The 26,374-nt window shown below is 37.0% G+C and overlaps 1 protein-coding gene across 14 annotated transcripts in view; it reads left to right on the top strand.

Moving 5' to 3' along the window:
- Nucleotides 1-26,374, top strand: part of FRYL (FRY like transcription coactivator) — a 251,574-nt gene that overhangs the window by 154,025 nt on the left and 71,175 nt on the right. For 9 of the 14 annotated variants that reach the window (XM_027600445.2, XM_027600452.2, XM_027600455.2 and 6 more), the window contains 15 exons: nt 19-127; nt 1,744-1,830; nt 4,444-4,615; nt 5,256-5,388; nt 7,559-7,666; nt 10,639-10,876; nt 11,960-12,145; nt 12,685-12,771; nt 12,957-12,989; nt 13,866-14,134; nt 16,680-16,875; nt 17,885-18,009; nt 19,632-19,689; nt 22,111-22,202; nt 25,102-25,274. In XM_027600445.2, the coding sequence (XP_027456246.1) occupies nt 19-127; nt 1,744-1,830; nt 4,444-4,615; nt 5,256-5,388; nt 7,559-7,666; nt 10,639-10,876; nt 11,960-12,145; nt 12,685-12,771; nt 12,957-12,989; nt 13,866-14,134; nt 16,680-16,875; nt 17,885-18,009; nt 19,632-19,689; nt 22,111-22,202; nt 25,102-25,274 (2,066 nt within the window). Of the gene's footprint in view, nt 1-18; nt 128-1,743; nt 1,831-3,832; nt 4,068-4,443; nt 4,616-5,255; nt 5,389-7,558; nt 7,667-10,638; nt 10,877-11,959; nt 12,146-12,684; nt 12,772-12,956; nt 12,990-13,865; nt 14,135-16,679; nt 16,876-17,884; nt 18,010-19,631; nt 19,690-22,110; nt 22,203-25,101; nt 25,275-26,374 lie in introns of those variants that run through there. The other 5 variants (XM_027600454.2, XM_027600450.2, XM_027600453.2 and 2 more) reach the window with 2 other exon arrangements.

Genomic DNA, 26,374 nt, shown 5'->3' with positions numbered 1-26,374 from the left:
TTTTTTTTTTTCCTATAGTCGTCTTATGAGCATAGTGTCAGCACTTTTTCCAAAAGGTTCACGTAGTGTGGTTCCTCGTGATACACCTCTCAATATATTTGTGAAGATTATTCAGTTCATTGCTCAGGTGAGTGCTTTACCTCCTAATAAACATACACATGCAACTTATGCATAATCTGTTATAGTAATTTGGCGTTTTAAAATTTGTTGACATCTGAAAGCATGATAACAAAACATTTATTAATATTGAATAGTGAAAAAATGAAAGCATGCTAGTACTTTTTTGGTGACAAAGTCAGTTTAAGTCCTTGATCTGCACCCTTGCAGAAGGCAGTGAGGCCCACAGGCAGAAGAAGCACGTAATTTAGGAAGGGTCTGGGAGGTCTCTCTCAATCCTACTGTTAAGCCACTGACCTCTTGAGTATCTCAAAAGATTTTTGGAAAATTGTTCTCTTGTGCATTCATCTAGTTTCTTAGGTATAGATACTAGAATCCACTGTAGCTAATTGAGCCCAGAGGGGTCTTTGAAGGAATCTGGATGGGTCATAGAGTCACTAGTAGGACTACTCTGAACGACTAAGAGGAAATTGCAGAATTGGGCTCTCAGGATGACTGACTGCTCCCTCTGCCACAAACAAAGAGCTGCCAAGGGAGGAAGTCATCACAGTAGCCTCGGAATCTTGCTGCTGACGTGCTCCCCATCAGTCCCCATCAGTAGAAGCTTCCTTCCGTCTCCTGTCTTCCTCCTCTTCCTTATGTATGCCAGTTCCCTTGGACACATATGACTATACCCTTTGGCAGAGTCTAAATCACATCCCAAAGCCCACTGTTCTGAGGAACCCTGGGAAATAAGATTTGAGCTTTCTAGTCTCTGCAGTAAAGGAAGGTTTATTAGAAGGGGGTTCAACAGGTGCTGAGTGAGCAAATCCCAGGTTTTGGCCACATTCCCTCTGGGGACATGAAGCCCAGGGGTACCTCATCAACTAAGGAAAATGCTTTGATTTCAGAATATTCATTGTGTCCTCTTTGAACTGAAACTGTGATGATTTTGATGATTTAGATCATCTATAATGTAATTATTTTGAACAGTGAAAAAAATAAGGAATATTTAAATAAAATTAATACATTTCTATTTACTGGAGCACAGAACTAATGATGATTCAATGGGTATAAATGTGTCGGTAAGGTGAATGAAAGCAAATTGTGCTTGAGAGTTTGTGTTCAGAAAACTTTTGCCTTTGGTGCACATCTCTATTTTTTCTTACCCTCAGATCTCTCCCTTGGATTAATCACCTCACACCAATGAGAACTGTGTGACTCCTCTCAAACCTCAGTTAATCTTACTAATCTTTTCTTTCTCTGGAGGTTTCCTTCCTGGAGACCTATTCTGCCTGTCTCAGGATGAACTCACTGCTCTCTAGGCCTGCTGCATGGCTGTTTGCTTTTGTCATCATTCTGGGAATTCCTTCACTTAGATTTTGGGGTGTGATTTTGGTAAATGAGTGTTTAAAACGTTTATCCTATTTGTTGGGATATTAAATCATTTGATAATTAAGTAACATATTTATAGTCATATTTTTTAACCTTTCTTCATAGGTATATTTCTTTTGTCCACCTAGATTTTTGAAGTTCTTAATGGGCACAGACCTGTGTTGTTGCCATTATATGTATAATTCTGCACATGATACCCAACACATAGTAGTAGAAAGTTATAAGGATTCCTTGATTGTTATTTTTTTCTAGGAACGTTTGGATTTTGCAATGAAAGAAATAATATTTGATCTTCTCAGTGTTGGAAAATCTACTAAAACTTTCACCATTAATCCAGAGGTAAAAAAAAAAAAAAAATATATATATATATATATATATATATATAAAATACGGTAATACCCTGTCCTATATAATCTTTTTATTTTATTTTTTTTAGAGCAGTTTCTGGAATCAGAACGCTTAGACTCAAATCACTAGTTAGAAGCTTTACTTTTAATTACCAGTGTGATCTGAGGCCAGTTATTTCACCTTTCTGATTGCCGACTCAGTAGTTTAATAGCATGGTGAAAAGTAATCAAGAGAGGAAGTTTTCCAGATGAGTCAGCTCAGCTGACTTCTGTAGGTTGTGATATGAGCTCAGGTTTCTTTTATCAATATTAGTATCAGATTTTTAAATATCATTTATTTAGCATTTCTTGAGCACCAAAAATGTGTCAGGCACTGTTTTAGGTATTAGAGACAAAACAGGCAAAATTCTTTTTCCCCAGGTGGAGTTTACGATTACAAAAAAAAAAATAGGCAAAAGAATTAAATATTAAACATTTCCTACTTCTGTGGCCTTGTTATTCACTTAGTAAACTCTAACTCACTCTTTAGACATTACATTTTCAGATTGTTCAAAAGTATTTTACAAACTAATTGCTTACTAGAATCAAATCACATTGGAGAATATAAAAAGGTTACTATCTCTTATTTCTTTAAAATTACTGTGCTGGTCCTTCTCATAATCAAATCCTAAAATATATATTTATGTAGTTAACAAAGGAGTTGGAAAGTTATTGAAGCTTTTCATTTGTAGGATTTTTAAGATACATTAAAGTTATTTCCAGGCTTAGAAAGTGAGGAGAAATGAGTGTTTTTATAGATGACATATTTAATATGGTTTCCAACCTCGGAAATCACATAATGAAAGAGATTTTCTTGAACATCCGTTTTCAAAAATATTCTCTCCATTGAACAATTTTATTTCTGAATATAAGTTTTTTCCCCACTGAAGCTCTTCTAGGAGGAGTAGAAACTGTGAGTTCTGTTTTGTTGTCTTGTTCCATAGGCTTACTCTTTTAGGATTATCTTTAATCCCTATTTTCAGAATCTTTTCCAGCTTGTGAGAGCAAGTTTAGTTAAAGCCAGAAAAAATTATCCGTTTAATCAAATACATGCAAATTGCAATACACTGGAAGAATGAATAAGTGGGGGTACTTCTGTGAACCCCAGTATATTATGGTGATTTTCCACTTCCTTCATGATGTTTTCTATGACTGTGTGACGGGACCATATGATGTTTAGACTAAGGGAGGACACTGGTGCTATGTCGTATATAAAGATGAGTAAAGTTTAAAACTTTAATCTTATTTAAATAGATTTAAAAATACATGTAAATAAAAATACATATAAATACAAATAAAAATACATATAAATACAATATATATAAATAAAGATGAGTAAAGCTTTAAACTTTAATCTTATTTAAACAGATTAAAAATACATACAAATAAATTTTATTTATTTCCTGTATTCCAGTGAGCTATCCTGCACACCCATTGGGATGCACATGGCCACTTTAGAGACCACTCCCATAGGGCAGAGACAGTGGTGGCTTGGGCTGAGAACCGTGGTGGTGCAGCCGGAGAGGAGATTGTTGACCCTGGAAAGAAACCTTGAGAAGGGATTGTGGTTGAGGGGAAAGTCTACTTGGCTTGAACGAGTTGAACCTGAGGCATCTTTTTGACATCCAAGTAAAGATGTCAAGTGGGTCTGAGGGTCTGAGTTCAGAGAAGTGAGGCTTCACATTGGCGGGGGATGTGGTGTGGGTGGTAACGGAACCCATGTAGATACGTGAGGTCACTCTGGGAGAGAAAACCTAAAGATAGGAGAAGGCAGTCTAGGACCTCGTCTTGAAGCAGTCTCACATTGACTGCGGCGAAAGGAGGCCAAAGCTGAAGTGTCAGCAGAGATGACTCAGCTAGCCGTGGCACAGATGAGTCAGAGGAAGGGAGTGTTTCAGAAAACAAGGAAGAGTTGACCGTGTCCTGTGCTGCTTGAAAAGTCACTAATGAGGGAGAGTTGCTTCAGGGAAGTATTATGGGGAGGACTTGCTCCATTAAGATAACTGAGCATAGTTAATGGAAGTAAACAGAATATCCAGTTGAAAGGGAAGTGTTGAAGATGCAAGGGAGAGAAGGGCTAAATGGTGGTGTACCATTGTCGGGAAAGCAAGAGCAGATGGGATCCTAACACCGAGGAAGCCCAGCGCCCCCTTGACTGTCTGTCATCGGAACGAAGGAGAGGGAGAAGAGGTATTAACCTTGTGAGAGACTGAGGACAGTTGATGGATTTTCCTTCTGTGAAGTAGGAGACCTATCATCTGCTTAGAGAGGGGAGGGGATGCTAGGAGGGTAGGATTGCTGAGGAAGGAGGAAAGTGGTTTGAAATAAGCTTTCTAGAGAATAGGAGAGCCAGTTGGCCTCAGAAGTGAAGGGGCGGCATTTGGGAATTTGGTATTAAACTGTAATGCCTGGACTATTTAAAAGACATTGGACAAGAAAAGTTAGTTTTCCTCATGCCCTCCTGCCTCCCATCCTCCCCGGGGTTAATTGACGAGATGTTTTCAACATGAAAAATGGATGTTTTCTGACACTTTGATTTCATTCTGAAACTTTTTTTTTCCTGAAGAGAATGAACATAGGCCTCAGAGTCTTCCTTGTAATAGCAGACAGCTTGCAGCAGAAGGATGGGGAGCCGCCGATGCCCACAACAGGGGTTATTCTTCCCTCAGGAAACACTCTTCGTGTCAAGAAAATTTTTCTCAACAAAACCTTGACAGATGAAGAAGCAAAAGTCATAGGTTAGTGTTAACTGGGCCAAACAAACTGCTTTGTGATACAAATATTTAATATTCTTTTGAAAAAATTTGTGATCGGGACGCCTGGGTGGCTCAGTTGGCTAAGCGTCTGCCTTCGGCTCAGGTCATAATCCCAGGGTCCTGGGATCAAGCCCCACATCGGGCTCCCTGCTCAGCGGGAAGCCTGCTCCTCCCTCTGCTTGTGCTCTCCCTCTCTCTCTCGCTCCCTCTCTCTGACAAATAAATAAAATCTTAAAAAAAAAAAAGTTTGTGATCAAATCTAAAATGAAAATATTGGTCTAATATGGTTATTCCAGTACAGAATGATAGAAAAAGTGAATACAGTTTTGATAATACCTATACGTTTTCATATTAAGAGTCTTCCAATTCAGTCTTTGTTTTCTTACATGATATATTCACTGCATTTTGTACTTCCTTCAAAGTAATTTTAGTTCTGTGCATGAGTTGTACACATTACTGAAGTTGATCATGAGGGAGAAGAGTATATCACAGTTGAAATTCCTTCCTTGGTGACTACAATAGCTGATGTCCTTTAAAGATAGGCTTTTATTTTTTATGGAAGGTACGGCTATTCTTTATCTAATTTCTGACATTTTATAACTGTGAGGTTTTTTTCCCCTAGGAATGTCAGTGTACTATCCTCAAGTGCGTAAAGCATTAGATAGCATTCTCAGACATTTGGACAAAGAAGTTGGGAGACCGATGTGTATGACTAGTGTGCAGATGTCCAATAAGGAGCCCGAAGACATGATTACGTATGTAGTAAACTATTTCTCTTCATTGCTATTTCAGTTTTCGTTAAGAGGTTCATTCTTGCTTCCTTCCTTTTTCCTCTGGAGTTGTCCCATATTGCCATCTGCTGCAGTTTTTAATACAGTGATTCCTTCCACGTGCTCAGTTTTATTCTTTAAAGTGCTATCAAATGAGTATAGAAAGCAAAAGTCCTCCTGGATCTCAGTGTAGTTGCCAGTGACAAGGCCCTATCCTTGTTCCGTGACCGACAGATAAATCCCGGTTATCCTTGACACGTGTGGATATGGTTGGTTTAATAAGTCAAACACATACTCTTATTTCCAGAACCCCAGCAAAAAAGAAAACCTAAAAATCTCCCGGTAACAAGAGGTACAGAGAGGAATAATGTGAGTAGTTTTTTTGAAACAGTACCTCTGCCCCCCCGCCCCAGGTTTGTCACTGCTTGTCATCCCAGCATCTTTTTTCTTATTGTTAGGGACTCTCTCCTCCAGAGGATGTATTGTATGGCAATAACTTGTTTTATTTGCTAGTAAGTATCTACATATCCTGTAATAAGGGAGGACATTTTTTAAACTATTAATGTCTGCATTGTAGGTTTTCGAACACCAAACTGGATATTTGATCTCTCAATTTAATTAATATAGAGTTATTGTATAATAGCATATGCTAACATCTTTGAGAACTTCTCCAGTGTTGACATTTTTTTCCCTCTGCCTACCTTTGTCTGGAAAGTCTCTGTCCTCTTTGTCACAGCCACCTTCCTTGCAGTGTGACAGAGTTTGTCCTCACCAGCTTCCCCTGGCTGTAAGTGGGGTCTGCAAACACAGCAGCATCAACACTCCCTGCCGGCTATTCCCTCTGCAGCACCACTCATGTTTGATTCGAATTTCACCTCCAGCAATACTGCTTTTCCTCTAACTGCTGCACTTGTGTCTTTGTTGGCCAGTTTCCTCTTCTGATGATCCCTGTTTGTAAAATGTCACCTGTGTTTATCACTGGGGACCAGGAAGCAACACAGTTACCCGCTTTGCTGTCTGTATGAAGGCGTGAAGAGCATGCGACTCTTGTTCTCGGGGTCGTGAGTTCGAGTCCCATGTTGGATGTAGAGATTACTTAAATAAATAAAACTTTAAAAAAAAAAAAAAGAAAGAAAAAGTGACATGATTAGTCAGGGATTATGATGTGTAATCTGTTATTTACATAGTGATTTGCGGGCTGTAGAGCTAGCAGGGAAACTGGTATTATTTAACTGAATGTAACTGAATTCATGCATATTGGAACCATTTAAAGAGAAGACTGACTATATAAAATCTTTAAAAGTAAGTAGCAAGGCTTTTGCCACTATAACGAATACTGACCCAAAATGCTTAAAACATCCAAATTCTTTTCTACCTGAGAATTTTTTTAGGCCGCCTCAAGAACAATTTGGATAAAATAAACTAAAATCCTCATCTTGAAATATAGACCAAAATAAAAACAAAAACCAGTGCATTAAGAAGATATTTAAATTTTTTAAAAATCATTGAATAACTAGAAGAAAATATAGTAGAAATAAATTGAATCAAGCCTCTGAAGGAACCAGGATTTTCAAAATTGGCAATTATGTAGAATTTTAAATACATATATTTGTGTGTATTTGTGTATATCCTGAAGGAAAATAAAAAAATAGTACTAACAGTGGAATATGAGAGTGTCTGTTTTTTAAGACCCTTGTTAATGTATATTAAATGAAAAACTTTTTTTGGTTAATTTTGTAGGTTCTTAAAATAACGAATGTTTGGTTAATAATAGCAATATTATTTATTATGATTTAATAATTAAATATTCTTTATTAAAGGTTAGGTACTGATTAAATTATATTTAATTTTTAATTTAAAATAATTGTATTCTAAATAATTAAATATTATTATTTAAACATAATAGTTCCTGTGGCTTTCCAATTACTGAAAATCTTTTTTGCTTCCCAGAGGTGTTTTCTTTCCTGAATTATCTCTTTATTCTTTTGTCGACTTATACTGATGACTATTTACTGGATTTGTATGAATTCTTTTTATATTAAATACATTAAACTTTTTTAGGGGAAGGAGACTCCTATTTTCTATAATTATTTTTCCAACTTTCATTATCTAGCACATTTAATAAACTTATTAAATCCTGTTATATATTTTTCAGGGGGGAAAGAAAACCCAAAATTGATTTGTTTAGGACTTGTATTGCTGCTATTCCAAGGTTGATTCCTGATGGCATGAGCAGAACTGACCTCATTGAACTGTTAGCAAGGTAAATGAGAATTACTCTTTGCTATGTTACTTTTTACCTCTTTCAGTCCCTTTAAATTTTGAATACACCCTGTTACTGTTCTCATGAACACAGTAATAAAGACATGTTCACTCCTTTTACTTGATAAACTTTCTAAACTTCCATTTTGTCTTTTATGTTTTGCTGAACACCTTCTACCCACTCATTTTTAACTTTTTAAAGTTCTTTTGGATACCTCTACAAATCCTATTTTTCTATTTTCTAGCTTTCCATCTAGTATATTTCTTAGAATTTAGACAAGGCATTATTCCTTAGCAGATGTGTGGGTTACCCCTGGGCAGTGAGCTGTTGGGTTAACTCTTGCAGTCATTCCTGTAACACCCAGGGTGGTGACCAGATCTCATTGTCACTAATTTCTCCTGTCGCAGAACCTGTTGGGTTCAAGTTTTTGCTTCTCTTTCCTCTGTCGGGCTTGTCACAGCTTTATAAAATAAGAAATACCATGCCAACCAAATTTAAATACTTGCTCCCAAAACTAATTCTAAGCGGAGGTGAAGGCTTGTTGAAAGCTGCTTTTTTGTTGATGGACTTAGGGATTCCGTAGATAAGGGGTCAGCAAACATTTTTCTGTGAAGGCCCCAATGGGAGATATCTTAGGATGTGCAGGTCACATGGTCTCCAGTGCTGCGCAAAAGCAGCGGAGGACAGCCTATAAAGGAGGGGGCGTGGCCGTGTTCCCATGGCGCCCCCTGCATTTTGGCCCTGGAGCTGTAGTTCGCTGGCCTCTGCCGTAAATGAAAGACCAAGTATCATGGCAGGGGTACTTGACTGTATTGAAAGATGTTTACTGGTTGCCAGGCACTTATCGCTAAGAATTAAGTTAAATTCGCCGCGAACAGCTAGTAGACTTCAGCAACCCTTTACCTCCTCCTCGAAAACACCTAGGATTTCACACACCTGTCACTACCCTAGCCTCAACCGTTGCAGGTTGCCATCAAGATACAGAATGGCATTTGTCTTCTCCATTCAGGATTCTGAGGGCAGAAAAGGCATTACTTTGAAACTTTGCACCATGAGATCAGTTCATCCCTTTCCACTTTCTTAATTTTTGCTGTGAATTGGATTGAAGAGTTACAAAGTTCATGTCAGTGTTAGGAAAGGGAAAGAGGTTTAATGATTTGTAATGGTATTCCTTGGAAAAACAGTAAACAGCTCTTACTCAGTTGTACTCTTACTCCTCCCCTTAAGTTAACTCTTCTGCACCTTTGTGGATGGCGATCCCATATCCCCCACCAAAAAGAACCTGCATCCATAAGGGGCAGGGATTGGGGAGCCTAGTGAAGGGAGCAAACATCTGATCAGTGAATGACAGCTTTGTGACTTGCTTTGCTTCTTTCCCCTATGCGATTCATTTTCTCATTTACTTCAGCAGCAAGGAAGATTCTAGGGTCTGTTCTATTTTGTCCCTCATTCTTATCATTTGGACTTATGATCTCTAAATCTTGGGTTTTTTATTTTTTAATTAAAGCAAGTAAACAAAGATGCATTTGTAAATCTGTATGCTAAGTCTAAGAAAAGTTAATTCCACTGCCTTAAATTAGCGAGGCTACCTTGTTGTTCTCTACACAGTGCGGGTTAACTCCTGAGGGTATATCCTGAGTTACACAGATAGGGGCAAGATGGACACGTATACTTTTGGGGATTTAAGGGATGTTGAAATCATCTTTAAAGTCAGCATCATGGAGACAGTCACTGTTTTTCCACAGTACCTCCCTAGGGGCCACTATCAGAGACAGAACACTGGGCTAGAGAGCCTGAATCTGGCCCCATATGATATTTCTGCTGCTGCTGGTTCGTGGCTTACTTCCAAGTCTGTCGAGCTGTAATAAATGTTCTCTCTGGTCTCACTGTCAGTGGAAGGTTGGCTTAGTGAAGACCAGAACTGAGTTTAGCAGGGTGAAGATGGTGATATCACCTTCCACCTAAAGCACACAAGCTTTCCTCTGCTGTCAGGATAATTCCACCCTCCCAGCTTCCTAAGCATGTCATTGTGGCATATTCGTAATATTAGCTACTTAGCTTATTCACTCAGGCTCTTCCTAACTCTGATGCGTGTGTCCTGATGGTCAGTCACTAAAGAAATCCTCTTCAGCCCCAAGTCATAAACTCTTGCCCATAGAGTATTATATGATGATAGCTTCACTGCTGCAACCATCTTTTATGGTTTTCTTGTTTATCATTTTCTGCTTTATGTTCTGGTAAAATCCTTTAGTTAATATTACTTTCATGTCCTCCTATTGTTTTGATATCTTTAGAAGGTAACTTTATGTAGCCTCTCCTCGAAGTCTCTTTAGGGACTTCTGTGTTAGATCAACACTTTTTTTCCCTATTTTTTTTCTAGGTTCACCCTATTTATGATGTTACTCCAAAATTTACTCTGACGCTTCAGGATTATTTCTGTTAAATTGCTTTCATCTTGGTTTATTCAATTTTCTTGTTTACAATCAGCCATCTTATATTTAACTGTAACCTCAGCAGCATGAAAAAAATGCCAGATAAATCATGTTCTTTCCATTGATAATAAAGGACTAAACAAATGCGATAGTGCTAAGATATTGTATGATTGGATATAATTTTTGACTGATTACAAGATAACATATAGCGTTTTAAGGATTTAAGAATTTTTTAAATGTATTTCTGATATGTCAGTCTGTATTTTTTAAAGTACAGCATTTTAATTATTGTCAAACTTATTATCTGAATTATAGTAAAAGTACCAACTACTATTAATAGATTTATTTGTGAATTTAAACAAATGGATATAGAATGACATAGGGGTGAATATATACAAAAGGTGAACATTGGTTCCTATCTTCAGACTTCTTAGGAATCAGTGAAGAGGACATATTTTTTAAGTTCCTAGTTTTAAGTTTTAGATGATAAAACTACTTGGAAGGTTTTGAGGTTTGCTAATGGAATTTTGTTCTTGGTAGGCTCACAATTCATATGGATGAAGAACTGCGTGCTCTGGCTTTCAATACCCTCCAGGCACTAATGCTTGATTTTCCAGATTGGCGGGAAGATGTGCTTTCAGGATTTGTTTATTTCATTGTTCGTGAAGTGACTGATGTCCATCCCACGCTTCTTGATAATGCTGTAAAGATGTTGGTACAATTAATAAACCAGTGGAAACAAGCAACCCAAGTGCATAACAAAAACCAAGACTCCCAGGTACCAGATTCTTTTGAATGGTCCCTTTGCGTGTGGTCAGTGGTAAATGACCAGCAGTGGTGTTAATATATGTTGATTTCTTGAAAACTGAACATTTGTGTAGTTTTGTGTACTTCGGAAGTATTCGTAATCCCTTAAACTGAACCTTCCTGCAGTTCAGATATTAAATACAGTGTGTATCCAACCTTTCCAACCTTCTTCCTTAGGCAACAATTAGGTTTAGAATGAACCCAGAGACTAGAGGCAATGCTTGCTTACGTTTAGGCTATTTCCAATACATTTAAAGCTGATAGAATAATAATTTTTGGTAGTATTCCATTTGAGTTATTTGATTATTTTACCATGGCACTAGTCCTTGCTTCACATATACAATCTGTATGTTTCTTTAACATGAAAGGTGCTCAAATTATTGATTTCTATAATGGATTGTCCTAGAACCTTGGAATTCTAGAGCTGAATCATCTAAATCAGTCCAGTTTCTCAACCTTTAGTGAGCATAGAAATCACTATGGGCCTGAGCACCTGGGTGGCCTAGTCAGTTGAGTGCCTTAGGCTCAGGTCATGATCTTGGGCTCCTAGGATCGAGCCCTGCGTCGGGCTCCCTGCTCAGTGGCGAGTCTGCTTGCCCCTCTGACTCCCTCTCTCAAATATATAAATAAAATCTTTAAAAAAAAAGGGGGGGTTAAGAAATCACTAGGGGCCCAAGAATCTCTATTTCCTACAAGCTCCTGGGTGATGCCATGCTGCTGGTCTACACTTTGAGTTCAAATGGTCCAATTCAATCCCCTCATTTTCCACAGAGAAACGTTAGACCAAGAGTGACTAACAGTGTCAGCTCCAAGATTACAAAGCAGCCAGAGAATGGTAGAAGTTCAGTACAGAATTCATATTTAGACTGCCAACTAAATGCTTTTTTCTTCTGTGTATACTGTTAAATTTTTATAAATTAAATATTATTTAAATTGCTTGAGCCCAGGCAGACCTGAAGCTGTAATTGATATAATATGCTTTCCTCTTTATTAATGGTTGTACTGGAATGTCTACACATATTATTTTATTTTTAACTTCTATCTATTTTTCAAGCATGGTGTGGCTGATGGAGCGTCTCATCCCCCTGCTCTGGAAAGGAGCCCGTATTCCAATGTAGTCCATGTGGTGGAAGGGTTTGCACTCGTCATTCTCTGTAGCAGTCGACCTGCCACTAGGAGATTAGCCGTCAGTGTCCTTAGAGAAATACGGGCTCTGTTTGCACTTTTGGAAATACCTAAGGTAAGATTTAGGTATATCATTTAATTATCCAGTGAAAGTACAGAAAAACTCTCCTGTTGTTCATTCTTACTCCATTTCCGTTGCTACTCTGCAGATATAACTTACCTTTGTAACAAAGGAACAAAGTTTTTTGTGTTTTTTTTTAATAAATTTTTGTACAAACCCTTGTGTCGAGGGCTTTCGATAGATCGCAGCGAGGGAGCTACTCTGCTACGTAGGAAACCCCGACCCAGAAGCAGGTCGTCTACAAGTGGTTTAGCACCAGGTTCCCCATGAACGTGCGTTGCGTGACGGGCGAGGGGGCGACCCCCTTTCCAGCTGCGCCCTGTTTCCCCGGGACGAGGGGCTCTCCGCACGCAGTCCTTGGTCCCGACACGCAGTGGGGAGACAGTCTTTTTGACAGGGTCTAAACTAACCCACCTGCCCTCAATTCCATTTGTAACAAATGGTACTAATGTGAATTTTGTTATGTTTTCTTAGATTTGGCTACTTTTCTTAATATTCCTAAATATTTTTAGACATATGATACTTTTTTATAGGGTGATGATGAATTAGCCATCGACGTGATGGACAGGCTGAGCCCATCCATTCTCGAGAGCTTCATACATCTCACTGGGGCCGATCAGGTAACTGGAATGATTTCATGCTCTCCAGTCTTGGAGCTTTAGACAGACATATATGAATTTCCTTTATAAATTTAATGCATTGGAAAGTATTTTATGCCCAAGTCATAAGTAATTTGACTCAATAAGATGAAGAAAAACACTTTGTCAGCACACACAACTAAGAATGGTTTGATTTTTTTTGAAAGGTCATACATCAGGATTCCCAGATGGACGTAAACGTAACTATCAAACTTTACTTCTTGAAATTTTTTCTTCCCATGTGGAATACATGAACAAGGTTTCTGTGCTCTCTGTGTGACAGTTGGCTCTTACAACTCTACAATTTAATGTATAACCGAGGGAGATGATAAAAAATTTTATAAACCTAAGTGATGATTATAAATCTGTACAATTTAAAGAATTCTGCTTTAGAATATTAACTATGATTTATGCCAACAAAAAGAATAGTGAATGACTCTCTTCTAGTGCCTAAAGCCCCGCCTGCCTCATGGCAGGTGTTTTGTAAGTATCTGTTGACTTGATAGAGTGAATTGAGCCTTTGTTCAGTTTAAGACTCCATTTGTTTTTGTTGTTGTTCAAATGACACATCATTTGCTCTGAAGGTAAATCTTTATCTCCTCAGTATAAGAGCTTAGAATATCGTTGAACAAATATTTAAGAATATGTACCTCTGGCGGAGTCCATTTTCATGTCTGTTCTACTTACGCATATTTAGGGCACATCAGCATAAAGTTAATGGTCCATTTTTCAGTTCCCAGCAGCTTTAGTACGCCCATGAAAGTTGCCAGTTCCTATATGAATTACATAAGTCGTGGTTCTTCACCTTTTTGGTTTATAGATCCTTGTGAGACTGATGAAAGCTATGGAATCTCTCTCCAGAAAAACACATGTACACACATACACAAAAAAATGTTATGTGCAATTTCAGGAATTCACTACTCCCTCAAACCCATCTGGGCCTCATTAGAACCTCTGTTTTAGAACCTCTGTTCTAGAAACTACCAATAGGCCACATATAGTTTAATGCAATTCATATGGCAAAACTTGGTGAAAGTTACTCAAATGTGTGATAATCTGTTTTTTTCTCTACGTAGACTACTTTGCTGTATTGCCCTAGCTCGATAGATTTACAGACATTGGCGGAATGGAACTCTTCTCCTATCAGCCACCAGTTTGATGTGATTAGTCCATCACACATATGGATATTTGCACACGTGACCCAAGGCCAAGACCCGTGGATTATAAGTCTCTCCAGTTTTTTAAAGCAGGAAAACCTTCCCAAACACTGCTGTACAGCTGTGAGCTATGCTTGGATGTTTGCATACACAAGACTTCAGTTGTTGTCCCCACAGGTTGATATAAAGTAAGTTATTTTCCTAGCGTAAATTTTAAAATGTGTAGACTGTCAGTGTTTGTAAGTATGTATTTGAAAAGTCATACAAGTTGGAAATGCCACAAATAAATAACATGCCATAATGTATTGATGTATTAAGGAGGGAGATGAAGGATGTAAAGGATGTAGTCCTATAATGCCTTCATCCTTTTCATGTCAGTCTTACCAGATTGTTAGTTTACTTAATAGCACAGTGCTTGGTACATGGTACGTGTCTGATGAATCCGTCCGTATTGAAGGAAAGCATCTGAAGAGGAGTATGGGTGTGGATGTAGGTAAGCTTATAGATGAAGGGTGTGACGTGAAGAGATAGTAAGCTCAGTGACCTGTCTTTTCCTGATGACACTATAAGGAAGGCCATCTGCCGATAGGGATTAGTGATAATAACATTGGGTTTTCATTTGGAGGATAATGGTAAAAATTTGGAGTAACTGATGATGTGATAAAGAAGGTCATCATAAGCTGCAATTAATTTCTTCTTGCTCTCTTTTTTTTTTTTTTTAAAGATTTTTATTTATTTGTCAGAGAGAGAGAGCACAAGCAGGGAGAGCAGTAGAGGGAGAGGGAGAAGCAGGCTCCTCACTGAGCAAGGAGCCCGATGTGGGACTCGATCCCAGGACCCTGGGATCATGACCTGAGCCGAAGGCAGATGCTTAACCGACTGAGCCACCCAGGCATCCCAATTTCTTCTTGCTCTTAAATATAAAAGAGAATTTTTGAACCTGAATTTGAGTTCCTGATTTCACTTGATCTAGTATGCCATTCATCAGATCACATGGAATGAGTACCCTCATCGTATAAGTTGCCCATATAAACCCAACACCCAGACAGACCTAACACCTTAGGCTCACATGAAAGGCTGTCCAAACTTGGCTCTAGTCTATATGTTTTTCCCTACTTTCTGTCATGGCTGCCTATGTATTCTTATGTTGGAACCAAAAGAACTTCTCAGAGTTCACTGCATGGGTCTACGGTTTCTATTCTATGAGTTTTTGTTCCCATGAACCTAGAATGCCTTTTGTCTTCTGTATCTTCTATATGTGGATATCTGATGTATCTTAAATTCCACCTTATTTTTAAAGCCTTCTCTTACATCTCCAACCCAGAGTAATCATTCCCTCTTTTGGATTTGAATACAGATATTTTTGGTACTTCTGTATGTGTATGCACACTTACTGTATATCTGTGTAGATCTTAGGAATTGTGTATTAGATGGTATTTTTTTTAGTGAAAATTGACACTTGCCACCTTGCATAAATAACATTTATGACCTTATCTTAGTTTCCCCTAATTGCCGTATTTCAAATTAGAAGGCCTCTCCTACTACCATTTTCTATCTCTTCTGTTGTTCTTCATTGCACTTGGCACCATCTGACATTGTTTTATTTATTTCTGTACTGTATATCTTCCCTGGTACACGTGATGACAGTGATTGTTTACAGGGTCGGTTTGGTTTTGTTTTACTGCTGTCACAGTATTTTCTAAAATAATAAAACACTGTTGATGAATTAATGAAGTGCTATGTTTGCTTTGCTTATCTTAATATATAAATGTATTGAAGCCTAGGACTATATGTATTAGTATTTTTCTGTTTTGTTTTGCTGTCAGTCCTTAACCCCACCAGAATTTTGGTGTTTGGAAAGATTTATAGAATTATTCCAACATATTTTATTGGTCTAATGTTTTAAGACAGAAATTTGACAGAAGCCTTAAAAATGTAGCTATTCTTTTGATGCTGCAGTTCCATTTTCAAGAATTTACCCAAGAAAATAATTAAACCTTTATTCAGTTAAGCATATATTCAAATGTATAGTGTTGTGTATTATAGGGAAAAATTGCTCTTAGCTAAAATGTCCAATAATGAAAATTTGGACAAAAAACCTGAAGGCTTGGACAATAAATCCTGATAATCTTTATAATAACATAGCATACAGTCATCAAAAATGATGTCACAGAAGTATATTCATTTAATGGAAGCTGTTTATTTTTATTTAATTTTTTTTTGGTTTTTAAAAAATATTTAATGGAAGATGCTTAAAAACACATTAAATACATGTGAATAGAAACAGTATTGTTCAGTTTTTATAAGTTAAAGGCGATATGTTCATGTATTTATATACATGTATGTATTTGAATTGAAGATGTATAAAAGAGTATCAGTGCTTATATTGACGTGGGGTTAAAGGTGATTTTCATTTTGTTTTCCGTTTTTTTTTTTTTTTACACTGAGCATGTATAATAAGTTATAAAATGTGGCCTGATAAAGTACTAACTTCGGTCACAAAAATAGCAGATTAAAATGATGCTATAATATGTTTTAATTTTCAAATAGTCATTTATATCTTACACCATTCCACAAAGATTCAGTGGTAGTAATAAAACTTCATGTTAACCATCTTTCCTAAATTGATAGAATTTAGCTTTAGTTAAAAAAAACAAAACAAAACAAAAAAAACACCTACAAAACACGTTGTATTATTTGTATCTACCTGTTTCTCCTCTTCTGTTTCCCCAGTAGCCCCATCAACGCTAAGAAAGTAAATACTACTGCAAGCAGTGACTCCTACGTGGGCCTGTGGAGAAACTATCTACTCCTGTGCTGTAGTGCAGCGGCCGCCACGTCCTCTTCTGCGTCGACAGGGTCTGTGAGGTGCTCCCCTCCCGAGACGCTGGCATCCACCCCTGATAGTGGCTACGGCATTGATTCCAAAGTAAGATTTCCCCGGCCGCCGCGGAGTCTGAAGGGCACCATGAAGCAGTGTTTTCATATTTCCTTTCCAGGACAATAAAGTAGTTGGGTTGAAAAGTTTATTACTTGTACTAATGATGAAAATAGTTCAAGGAGTCCTATTACTATGGATTCCTCGTTGGAATCAGTTACACACACACACACACACACACACACACACACAGTTTTTCTTCGATGAAAAGAGGGTCATGCTCATTAAATTCATCATATTTTTTTAAAGATTTTATTTATTTATTTGACAGAGAGAGACAGCCAGAGAGGGAACACAAGCAGGGGGAGTGGGAGAGGGAGAAGCAGGCTTCCAGCCGAGCAGGGAGCCCGATGTGGGACTCGATCCCAGGACCCTGGCATCATGACCTGAGCCGAAGGCAGACGCTTAACAGCTGAGCCACCCAGGCGCCCCTCATCATAATATTTTTTAAAGGAATTTTCATCCCCATTTTTCCTTATTTGATTTCCTATAGTTCTCACACTCCTCAGGATCCTAAAAAACTCATTTAAATAATTAAATGCCTTTGTAGAATTTCCCTAAATTATGTAATGATACTTGATAAGAACAGTTCTTAATAGTTATGAGGTGGTTGAAGAAAATTTAGAAAACTGAGTAAGATCTGGGTGTCTTAAACAGCAATGACTTAGAAATAATTTTGTTTAATTATTTTTATGGATCAAAACACATAGAATATCAGAATATCCTCCTACAGAGGAAGTCAGCCTATTATGTAATGGTAAGTATCTGTAAGAAATTAAGAGATTCACAGAACCCAAATTCTTTTAACGAACTTGCGGTGAACCATTGGACAAATGTTTAATGTTTTTAGATTCTGTACACCACAGGTGAATTTTGAAGTCCCATTCACAGTAACATTTCATCTACTCGTTGCCCTTGATGAAATACTGACGAAGTGCCAAGTTACTTAGTTGAATGTACTATCATTAATGGCTGCTATAAATATATCTATTTTTTCCAGATAATCGGCATCCCATCCCCTTCATCCTTGTTTAAGCACGTGGTTCCAATGATGCGCTCTGAGAGCATGGAAATCACAGAATCCCTTGTTCTAGGTCTTGGCAGGACCAACCCAGGAGCTTTTAGGTAACTATCTTCATATGTTTTCTCTATGCACTAAAATAGTAAATGTACTACTTGAGAGAAGGTGCGGTAGAGTTTTTATAATTAGGACAGTTCGTATCAGTCGCGACATTTACCAGTTGACGAGCCATGTGACATTTAACGAGTCATTTAATTTATTAGACCCTTTATTTCTTCATTTTGATTGAGCAAATAAGATTTCCCCAATGTTCTTCACAGAATTACTATGAAAATTTCAAATATACTGTGTATAAATATGTTATAAAAATGATAAAATGCCATGTAAATTTTTAATATTTTCCTACCTATTTAGACGATGATGTGATTATTTTATAGGTTTGGTCTGTTGCTTAAAACTATAGTTTTCCCCTTCTTATTCGAGAGAATTAGATTATTTTTAAAAGAAATATTTATGTACATATTTTATATCATCCTTGATGTTTTTGATATTAACAAAGCAAATCCTTCATTTTTGCCTGAGATTCTGCTTTGTTGTTGCCTGCTGGGCCTTGTATTTATTCTTTTGAGATTGTCCTCTGTTGATCTAAGGTGATGTTTGATGTTTTATCTCAGATAACACATACAACAGAGACTAGGTTAGCAAATTGTAATAGGGCTATATTTGTGGGATGGCATTCATCATAAATGAGGTTTTGGATTATTTTATGACAAGTAAATACATTATTATGCTAATAGCAAAAAATGGGTTACAAAAATGATCTCAGCTTCTTAAAAAACAAGTAATCATAAATAGAAACAATCCAAAAAAGAAACGATCCGGAGGCAAATACTTTAAATGTCTGCAGTAGTTTTATAGATGATGAAATCGTGGATGCATTTTATTTTCTTATTATCCTTTTTTATTTTCCCAATCATCTACAATGAGCACATTTTCAATTTAAAATCAGAATATAAGCAAAGATCAGATTATCATTTTCATGAAGTTCATGCCCTTTGAGTCATTAATTCCATTTGTAAGAATTAATCCTAAGGAGATAATCAGAAATGAAGACAAAGATGTTCACTGAGGCAGTATTTATAATAACAAAAATTAGATAAAATTGGAGCACCTGGCCGGCTTAGTCGGTGGAGCATGCGACTCTTGATCTTGAGACGGTGAGCTTGAGCCCCACGTTAGGTGTAGAGGTTACTTAAAAGTAACATCTTTAAAAAAAAAAATTGGATGAAATTTAATGAACCAGTAATAAATGAAAATGTTTAGAAAAATTATGGTATCCCACCCTGTTATAGAATGTTATGAACTAATTAAGGGCATGTGAATATCATTATGCTAGTGTTAAAGGAAGAGAGGATACCTTCTCATACCTGATAGGGTTTCAACTATATAAAACACACATGGGCTGCAAAACAATGGAACACCAATCTTGACGGTATTTACCTCTGCAAATTAGAATAGGTGGACTGTACCATTTTTTTCTGCTTTCCCAGTGTTCTGTAGTGTGCACGTGTTCTTCTATAACTTAAAACAATGAAGGTTGTGTTTAAAGCAGTAGAGTTAGTCATTTCACATCATTTCACATCATTATATTAGTATTTACCTATTTGCACATCAGATTATATCTGTTCAGCCATTAATTTAAAAATGTGTATAATTTTTCTTCTAGGGAACTAATAGAGGAATTGCATCCCATAATTAAAGAAGCACTCGAAAGAAGGCCAGAGGTAAGCCGTGTAGTTTTCTGTCATTAAATATTTATTTGGCAGATACTTACTGTCTTCTGTACATTATACCAAAAGTTAGAAATTGAGAAGTAAATATGTAAAAGATGGTCTGATGCAGTTTTCAGCCTTTTTTTTTTTTTTTTAAGAGAGAGAGAGCACGCAGGGGTGGGGAGGGGCAGAGGGAGAGAGAGAGTCTTAAATAGGCTTCACATCCAGCATGGAGCCCAATGTAGGGCTTGATCTCATGACCCTGAGATCATGACCTGAACTGAAATCAAGAGTCGGACACTTAACTGACTGAGCCACCCAGACGTGGTGCTCCTCAACATTTTTTTAATATATAAAATTCTTCCTTACGCCCTCACAGAAGATCTAATGCAGAAATTCATTCTATAAAACATACTAAATTGCTGTAAAGTGGGGACAGTCAGGATCTAGATCGGGGTCAGCAAAGCTTTTCTGTAAATGGCCAGATAGTAAATATTTTCACCTTTGCAGGCCCTACTGTCTCTGTTGCAACTACTCAGTCTGCATAGACTACTAAACAAAGGGTCGTGGCTATATCCCAAAACAATTTTTTTTAGGCAGCAGTGGGCCAGGGTTGGCCTGAGGGCTGTATTTTGCCAATCCTGGGTCTACGTCCCTAATCTACAGATCTGTGTCAGGTTCTGAGCAACTTTTAGAAACCACAGGTCTAGTGGGACAGATAGATTGCAAACCATAATTATAACAACGTGTTACCCACTGGAATAAAATCACAGGTCAGAGGTTGCACAAACTGCAGAGAAGAAAACCTCTGGCTCTGCCTGTTGAGGAAAAGTAGGCCTGAAGCACTGATACTTGAGGTGAAGTTTGAAGCATGTTCCCCAGTGGAGAAGCAAGAGAAAGACATTCTAGGCAGAGAAACAGCATTTGCAAACTTTATAAAAAGAATGTGGATGTTACAGATGCTTTTGCATGATTATATTACGGAGAAAAAGATTGCTCAGGCTGCAAAGCAAGAGAGGAACTATCTCATGAAAGACTCCTGGTCTCAGCTTTATCCAGTAGACCAGCGGGCACCATATGGCATGGGCATTAGAACTGCCTGGAAAAGCTTCCTAAAAATTAGATTCCTGGGCCTATTGAGTGAGAATCCCTGGAACGGAGCCCAGAAATCTTTTAAAACCACCTTAGATGAGCCTGGTGTAGAATACTGAGAGTCACTGCTATTAATGTCACAGAGGAATTAAAACAGGAGAAGGACATGGTGACAATAGCTGCTCTTTTAGAAACTTTAAGATGGCATCTGTAACGCTTCACTTCCTTTCTTTAATTCAGCCCTGTAGAGTTGTGATAGTATCCCCACTTAGTAATTGATCAGACTTTTGTTTCAGAATGATCATGTTGATTACAGTGTAGGGTGATTCATTAGAGGGAATTGGAAACAAAATTAAGTAGCAATATTTATACTTCAGAATTTCAGGGGGAAAAAATTCATCATAGCAAGTGAATAGATAAAGTACAATGATGTGCCTTGAATGTAAGATTTATTTTGAGCGCTTTAGACTCACAATCTTTCTGTAGATACAGAATGGAAATAAGTCAATAAAACTTTGCAGAAATCCTCAAAGACTGCTTAGAAACTATCCTGTTGAATACAAATTGCTGTGAACTTTATAAAGAGCTAAAAGAAATAGGAAATGTAATGAGCTGGTCATTAGCAGATTGGTCTGTGGAAGGTAGGAAACTGGATCGTGGACTTGAAAGTTGAAAGACTAATAAGTAGGTTTCCAGTTGCTCTATATTGTGAAAATTACATCACAGTGACATAATGAACAATAGAAGAAAGTGATAACAGCAGATCTGTCTCTTCCTACTACACGAGTCCCCATTGGAAGCAGAATCCAGGGGAGATGTTACAACAATTATGCTAGCCATTAGTACTTTGGCTCTAATAAGACAAATTTATTCAGACCATAATGGTCAGAGAAATTTTTTCTTTTGCATTTAGTTTCTGTGTCAGAATTAATTATTGAGTGGAAAACTTTGGCACGAGCAAAATCTGTGAGGTTTTCTCATTCCCCTTTGTGTTATTTTCCTCTGTCTTTTTGTTATATTTCGGGGAGTATCTTAGGGATTCTTTATCATGCAGTGACAACAGTTTACTAACTGCTTCAGTTGGTCGAAGTTGTCAGATGAGCAAATCACCTGAAATTATAGGATGTTATTTTCTCCCCACACAAGGAGTATTGCCACATAAAACGTCATGTGATTTTCTTTGGCTCATTAATTTCAAACTATTCCACACGTTATCTCCTTGCTTCAGTAGCCACTAAAGTGATCAAAGTCTGCATTGCACATTATTCTTTCCAAGTTACACCGCTAAGTTTTCTGTCAACTTCCCAAAGGACTCTCAGTATCTTTATATCTTTGGACTAGAATATGAAGCGGCGCAGGCGTCGAGACATTTTGCGAGTACAACTGGTACGAATATTTGAACTGCTGGCGGATGCTGGTGTCATTAGTCACAGGTCAGTGCTGGGTTTTGATTTTCAAAACTTTGGAATGATTAGGGAACATATTTTTTCTCTTATGAAATATATAAAAACAGAAAAGCCCCTTTGCCACAACACAAAACTGCTACACTGTGAACATTATTCACAGAAGGTGCATCCAGTACATCACCCAGTGGCTAAAAACACGTATTGAAAAAAGTCTACCACTAGTACTAGATTGCTTCGGGCAAAGATTGGCTATAATGCTCCTAGGATTTTGATATTTGTAGGAATCTAGTAAGTCAGGCAAGTGGACCGTCGCCTTTTTTTGTGACTAACTTAACGATTTCTTACCTCATTTTAAAGATCTATTTCTTTTGGATTGTAAAATCATATGTGTAAAGGCTAAACACTATAAGGTTTGCAAATTTATTCCAATCAACTGTTATTCTACTGTTAGGGACAATTACAAAACCCATGAACATAAATCGTAATTCATAACTTTTCCACCCTTCACCAATGAAAACATAAAACCTGGAGTTATTGCTAGAATAAAGGCATGTGGACACTAAGACCAGCCCCTTGAGGAAAATTCCATTGGCTTTGAGTTGAGAAATAACTATTTCCCTAGAAAGGGTAACTGTGTTGTCTGACTATTGAAGGAGGGGAAAAAAAAAAAAAAGATCTGATCATCTCCAAAAAAAAGGTAACTAAGAAGAGATCTTGAGGAAAAACGAATGTTAATAAACAAGTGCAGTATTGTGACTTTGGCATTTGTCCTGATTATTTCTTAGTGTACCTCATACCTTCCATAGTTAGCATCAAATGCTTTTGATGAGTACTTTCAAAATCGAGCTTAAATTAAGGAGAATTTAGACCACTGATTTACCTTTTCTTTTATAGTAAATGAAAGAGAAAAAAGAAACATCATTCGTTTTTTTGTCCTACACAAAAATAAAACAGTGGAAGTTAGGAAAAGAGAATTTGAAACACAGTGGGCTTAATGCAAAAAATCAACAACCTAATACGTATCTGTATCTTTTTTCTTTCTTTTTTGTTGCTTTTAATATAGTGTTAGTGAATGAAGAATCTTGGAATGGTACTATTTGGGGGAACTGCAGGATGTTGGTATATTTAAAATTTACAAAAGCTGTATTCACTCAAGAGCAGTAATGGTTTTGAACACAGTTACGTGTTTTGCTTTGGGTTTTATTGTTTTAAGAGAAAGTAATACTATAAGGCTGTTGGTATTACGGACTTTTTATTTTCTTAACTAAGGGGAAAAAAAAGAATTCCAAAGGCCAAGAAGGCAGGGATCTTTGCTTTGTTCACCCAGCCAATCCGATGTGCCTGATGCATAGGAGGTATTCAATGAATAGTTGTTAAATGAATGTTTTATTCTGAGTCAGGTTGCAATCTATCAAATTGGTTTCCCACCCAGTAATAAATCATTACTCAGAAATTAAAAACATTCCTTTAAGGAATGAAGGAAAAACATTTCATTATGATTCAACATTTTTTGTTGTAGACTGATAGTTTTAATATACTGTAGTACCATTGTGACTCCTTACTCTTGTTTCCATGGCCACAACTACTAAAAATTATTTTTACTTTTAAAATCACATATTTTAGAAGTACTTTTCAAATATAGCAAGGAAAAACGATCAAAATAAATGTAAATGTAATAGCCAACCATTTATATAGCATTTATGGTTTACTAATCCTTTCTTATATAGTAACTAATTTATATTCTTACTAAAATGCTCTGAAGTAGCTACTGGTCAAATCTTTAATAAGTGAGGGAACAAGACTGGAATCTGAGACTTCTGACTAACCAAATGACCCCCTTCCAGTCCGTGGTTTCCAGGCTCAGAACCCTTGCCTCAAAGAAAAAATACTGCAGAGATTTTGGAGGCAACTCCATAGGTGTAGATAGAAGGCTTGAAAACCAGCACTCTTACTTGAATTCTCTTAAATTTTTGTATCCCCAGTACTTTCTGAGAATAAGTACCTAATGGATATTTGATTAATTGTACTAAAGGCATAATGTGAATTTGCATGGCAGCTCTGAGAATATATAGAACTAGTCTTTCCTCTTTCTATCTTTTTTTTTTTTTTTTGAAGTAGGTTCCATGCCCAGTGTGGAGCCCACCATGGGGCTTGAACTCACAGCACTGAGATCAAGACCTGAGCTGAGATCAAGAGTGGGTCGCCTAACTGACTGAGCCACCCAGGCACCCCTCCTCTTTCTACTCTTCTAAACTGATCCTCCCTATCCCATATGCCTCCTTATTTCCTTATTTTGAAAAGCTATATATTTTGCCAGAGAGGGACTAACATTTAGCACTCAGAATAATTGATTAAAGGTGGATATGGAATTGAAAAATAAAAATTGCAATAGCAGTTTCTTAATTAAGAAGCACCATCTATGCCAAAATCATGTTCATTTAATTTTTCTATAAAGTTGCACACTACCATGTGTGTGGCAAGTTTAATTGTGCCAAGTTTAATATACAGTTGACCCTTGAACATGGATTTGAGCTGCATAGGTCCACTTGTATGTGGATTCTAATAGTACAGTACTGTAAATGTATTTTCTTTTATGATTTTCTTAATAATACTTTCTTTTCTCTAGCTTCATTCTAAGAATAGATTATGTAATACGTATGACATACAAAATATATGTTAATCGACAGGTTTATGTTATCGGTAAGGTTTCCCACCAACAGTAGGCTATTAATAGCTGAGTTTTGTGGAGTCAAAAGTTATATGCAGATATTTGACTGGGGTGGTGGGAGTAGGCACCCTAACCCTCACGTTGTTCAAGAGTCGACTGTATATTCTGAATTTGGTTACTAGGAATTTTATTTTGATTTATTTTGATTTAAATTTTAATTTAAAACCACATTTTCTTTATTTTTTTCAATATTTTCAGTGCAAGTGGTGGCCTTGATAATGAAACACATTTCCTCAACAACACTTTATTGGAATATGTAGATTTAACTAGACAACTCCTGGAAGCAGAAAATGAAAAAGACTCTGACACACTGAAGGATATCCGATGCCATTTTAGTGCCTTAGTGGCGAATATCATTCAGAATGTTCCAGGTATTCTTTCCAGTTTCTTAAAACATTATTGAATAGTAAGGAACCATCATGTACTTTCTTCCCCTGAGGGTTTGCAGTCTAAGGTGATAAAGCAGCTTATGAACATAGTGGAAAAATATGTCAGCATAACATGGATGACAAGAGTTTGTTTTACCTTTCAACTAGTGTCGTGAGTAGAAATAAAAAAAAAAAAGCAAGCCCACATAGATTTTTAATGATATTCAAGACACTAACAAAAAATTTAAGAAATCAATAGAAGAAGCTTCTTTAGGCAGACTTGTTCTAGATACAATGAGCAAAAAGCAATTATGTTCCAAATGGTCATTGAGAATAGAATTAACAAGGTACTGCTGAATAATGGAAGAAGGGTGTAGGCTGCAGTTATAAGGTATGCTAAGGATACAGTGTTATTGATTGATTCCTTTAAGGTTTATATGCCTATTTTTCCAGTGCCTACTTTATGCCAGGTACTGGTTTAGGCCCTAGAAATACTGATATATGCAATTACATTTTTTAAGAAAACCATAAATTATTTACAAGGATGAGACATAAAATGTGACTATAGCCTTTGGTATACAATGTAAATGCAAATGTTTATTTTTCTTTCTGAAAAAGAATTATTTTGTTACCTTTAAAAGAACATGCAAACAGTTGACTCTGAGAGTGAGAGCATGGATTGTATTTTATAAAAGAGGCCTGTAAACATTTATTTAGGTACATTAATTTCAAATGCAGGAGGCCTGTTTTGAACTTCAGAGGGAAATGCTTTCCTGATCTGAAGCTCAGTTAACATAAAGATAAAATTTAGTCCATTACTAAACATTTGTCTACAACTTCCAGATTGGTTCATTAAGATACTGTTGAGTTTCTTCAACAAGGATTGACGCAGACAACTTGTAGATAGAATTTTCAAGTGGAAAGAATTCTTGGAGATATCTCAACCAGTGGTTTTCAAATGATGTTGTATCTCTTCTGGTGCCATCAGCAAGAGGCAGCAGAGTAGAATGGGTTTAGAGTCTAGGCTTCACCCCTTACTTCAAGTAGATCAACCCCTCCTTTGTCTGTTCTGTATATCAACAGTCCATGTAAGGATTCTTTTA

This window comes from Zalophus californianus, chromosome 2 (genome assembly GCF_009762305.2).
Source record: "Zalophus californianus isolate mZalCal1 chromosome 2, mZalCal1.pri.v2, whole genome shotgun sequence".
Taxonomy (NCBI): Eukaryota; Metazoa; Chordata; class Mammalia; order Carnivora; family Otariidae; genus Zalophus; species Zalophus californianus.
This window is presented reverse-complemented; position numbering and strand designations above follow the sequence as displayed.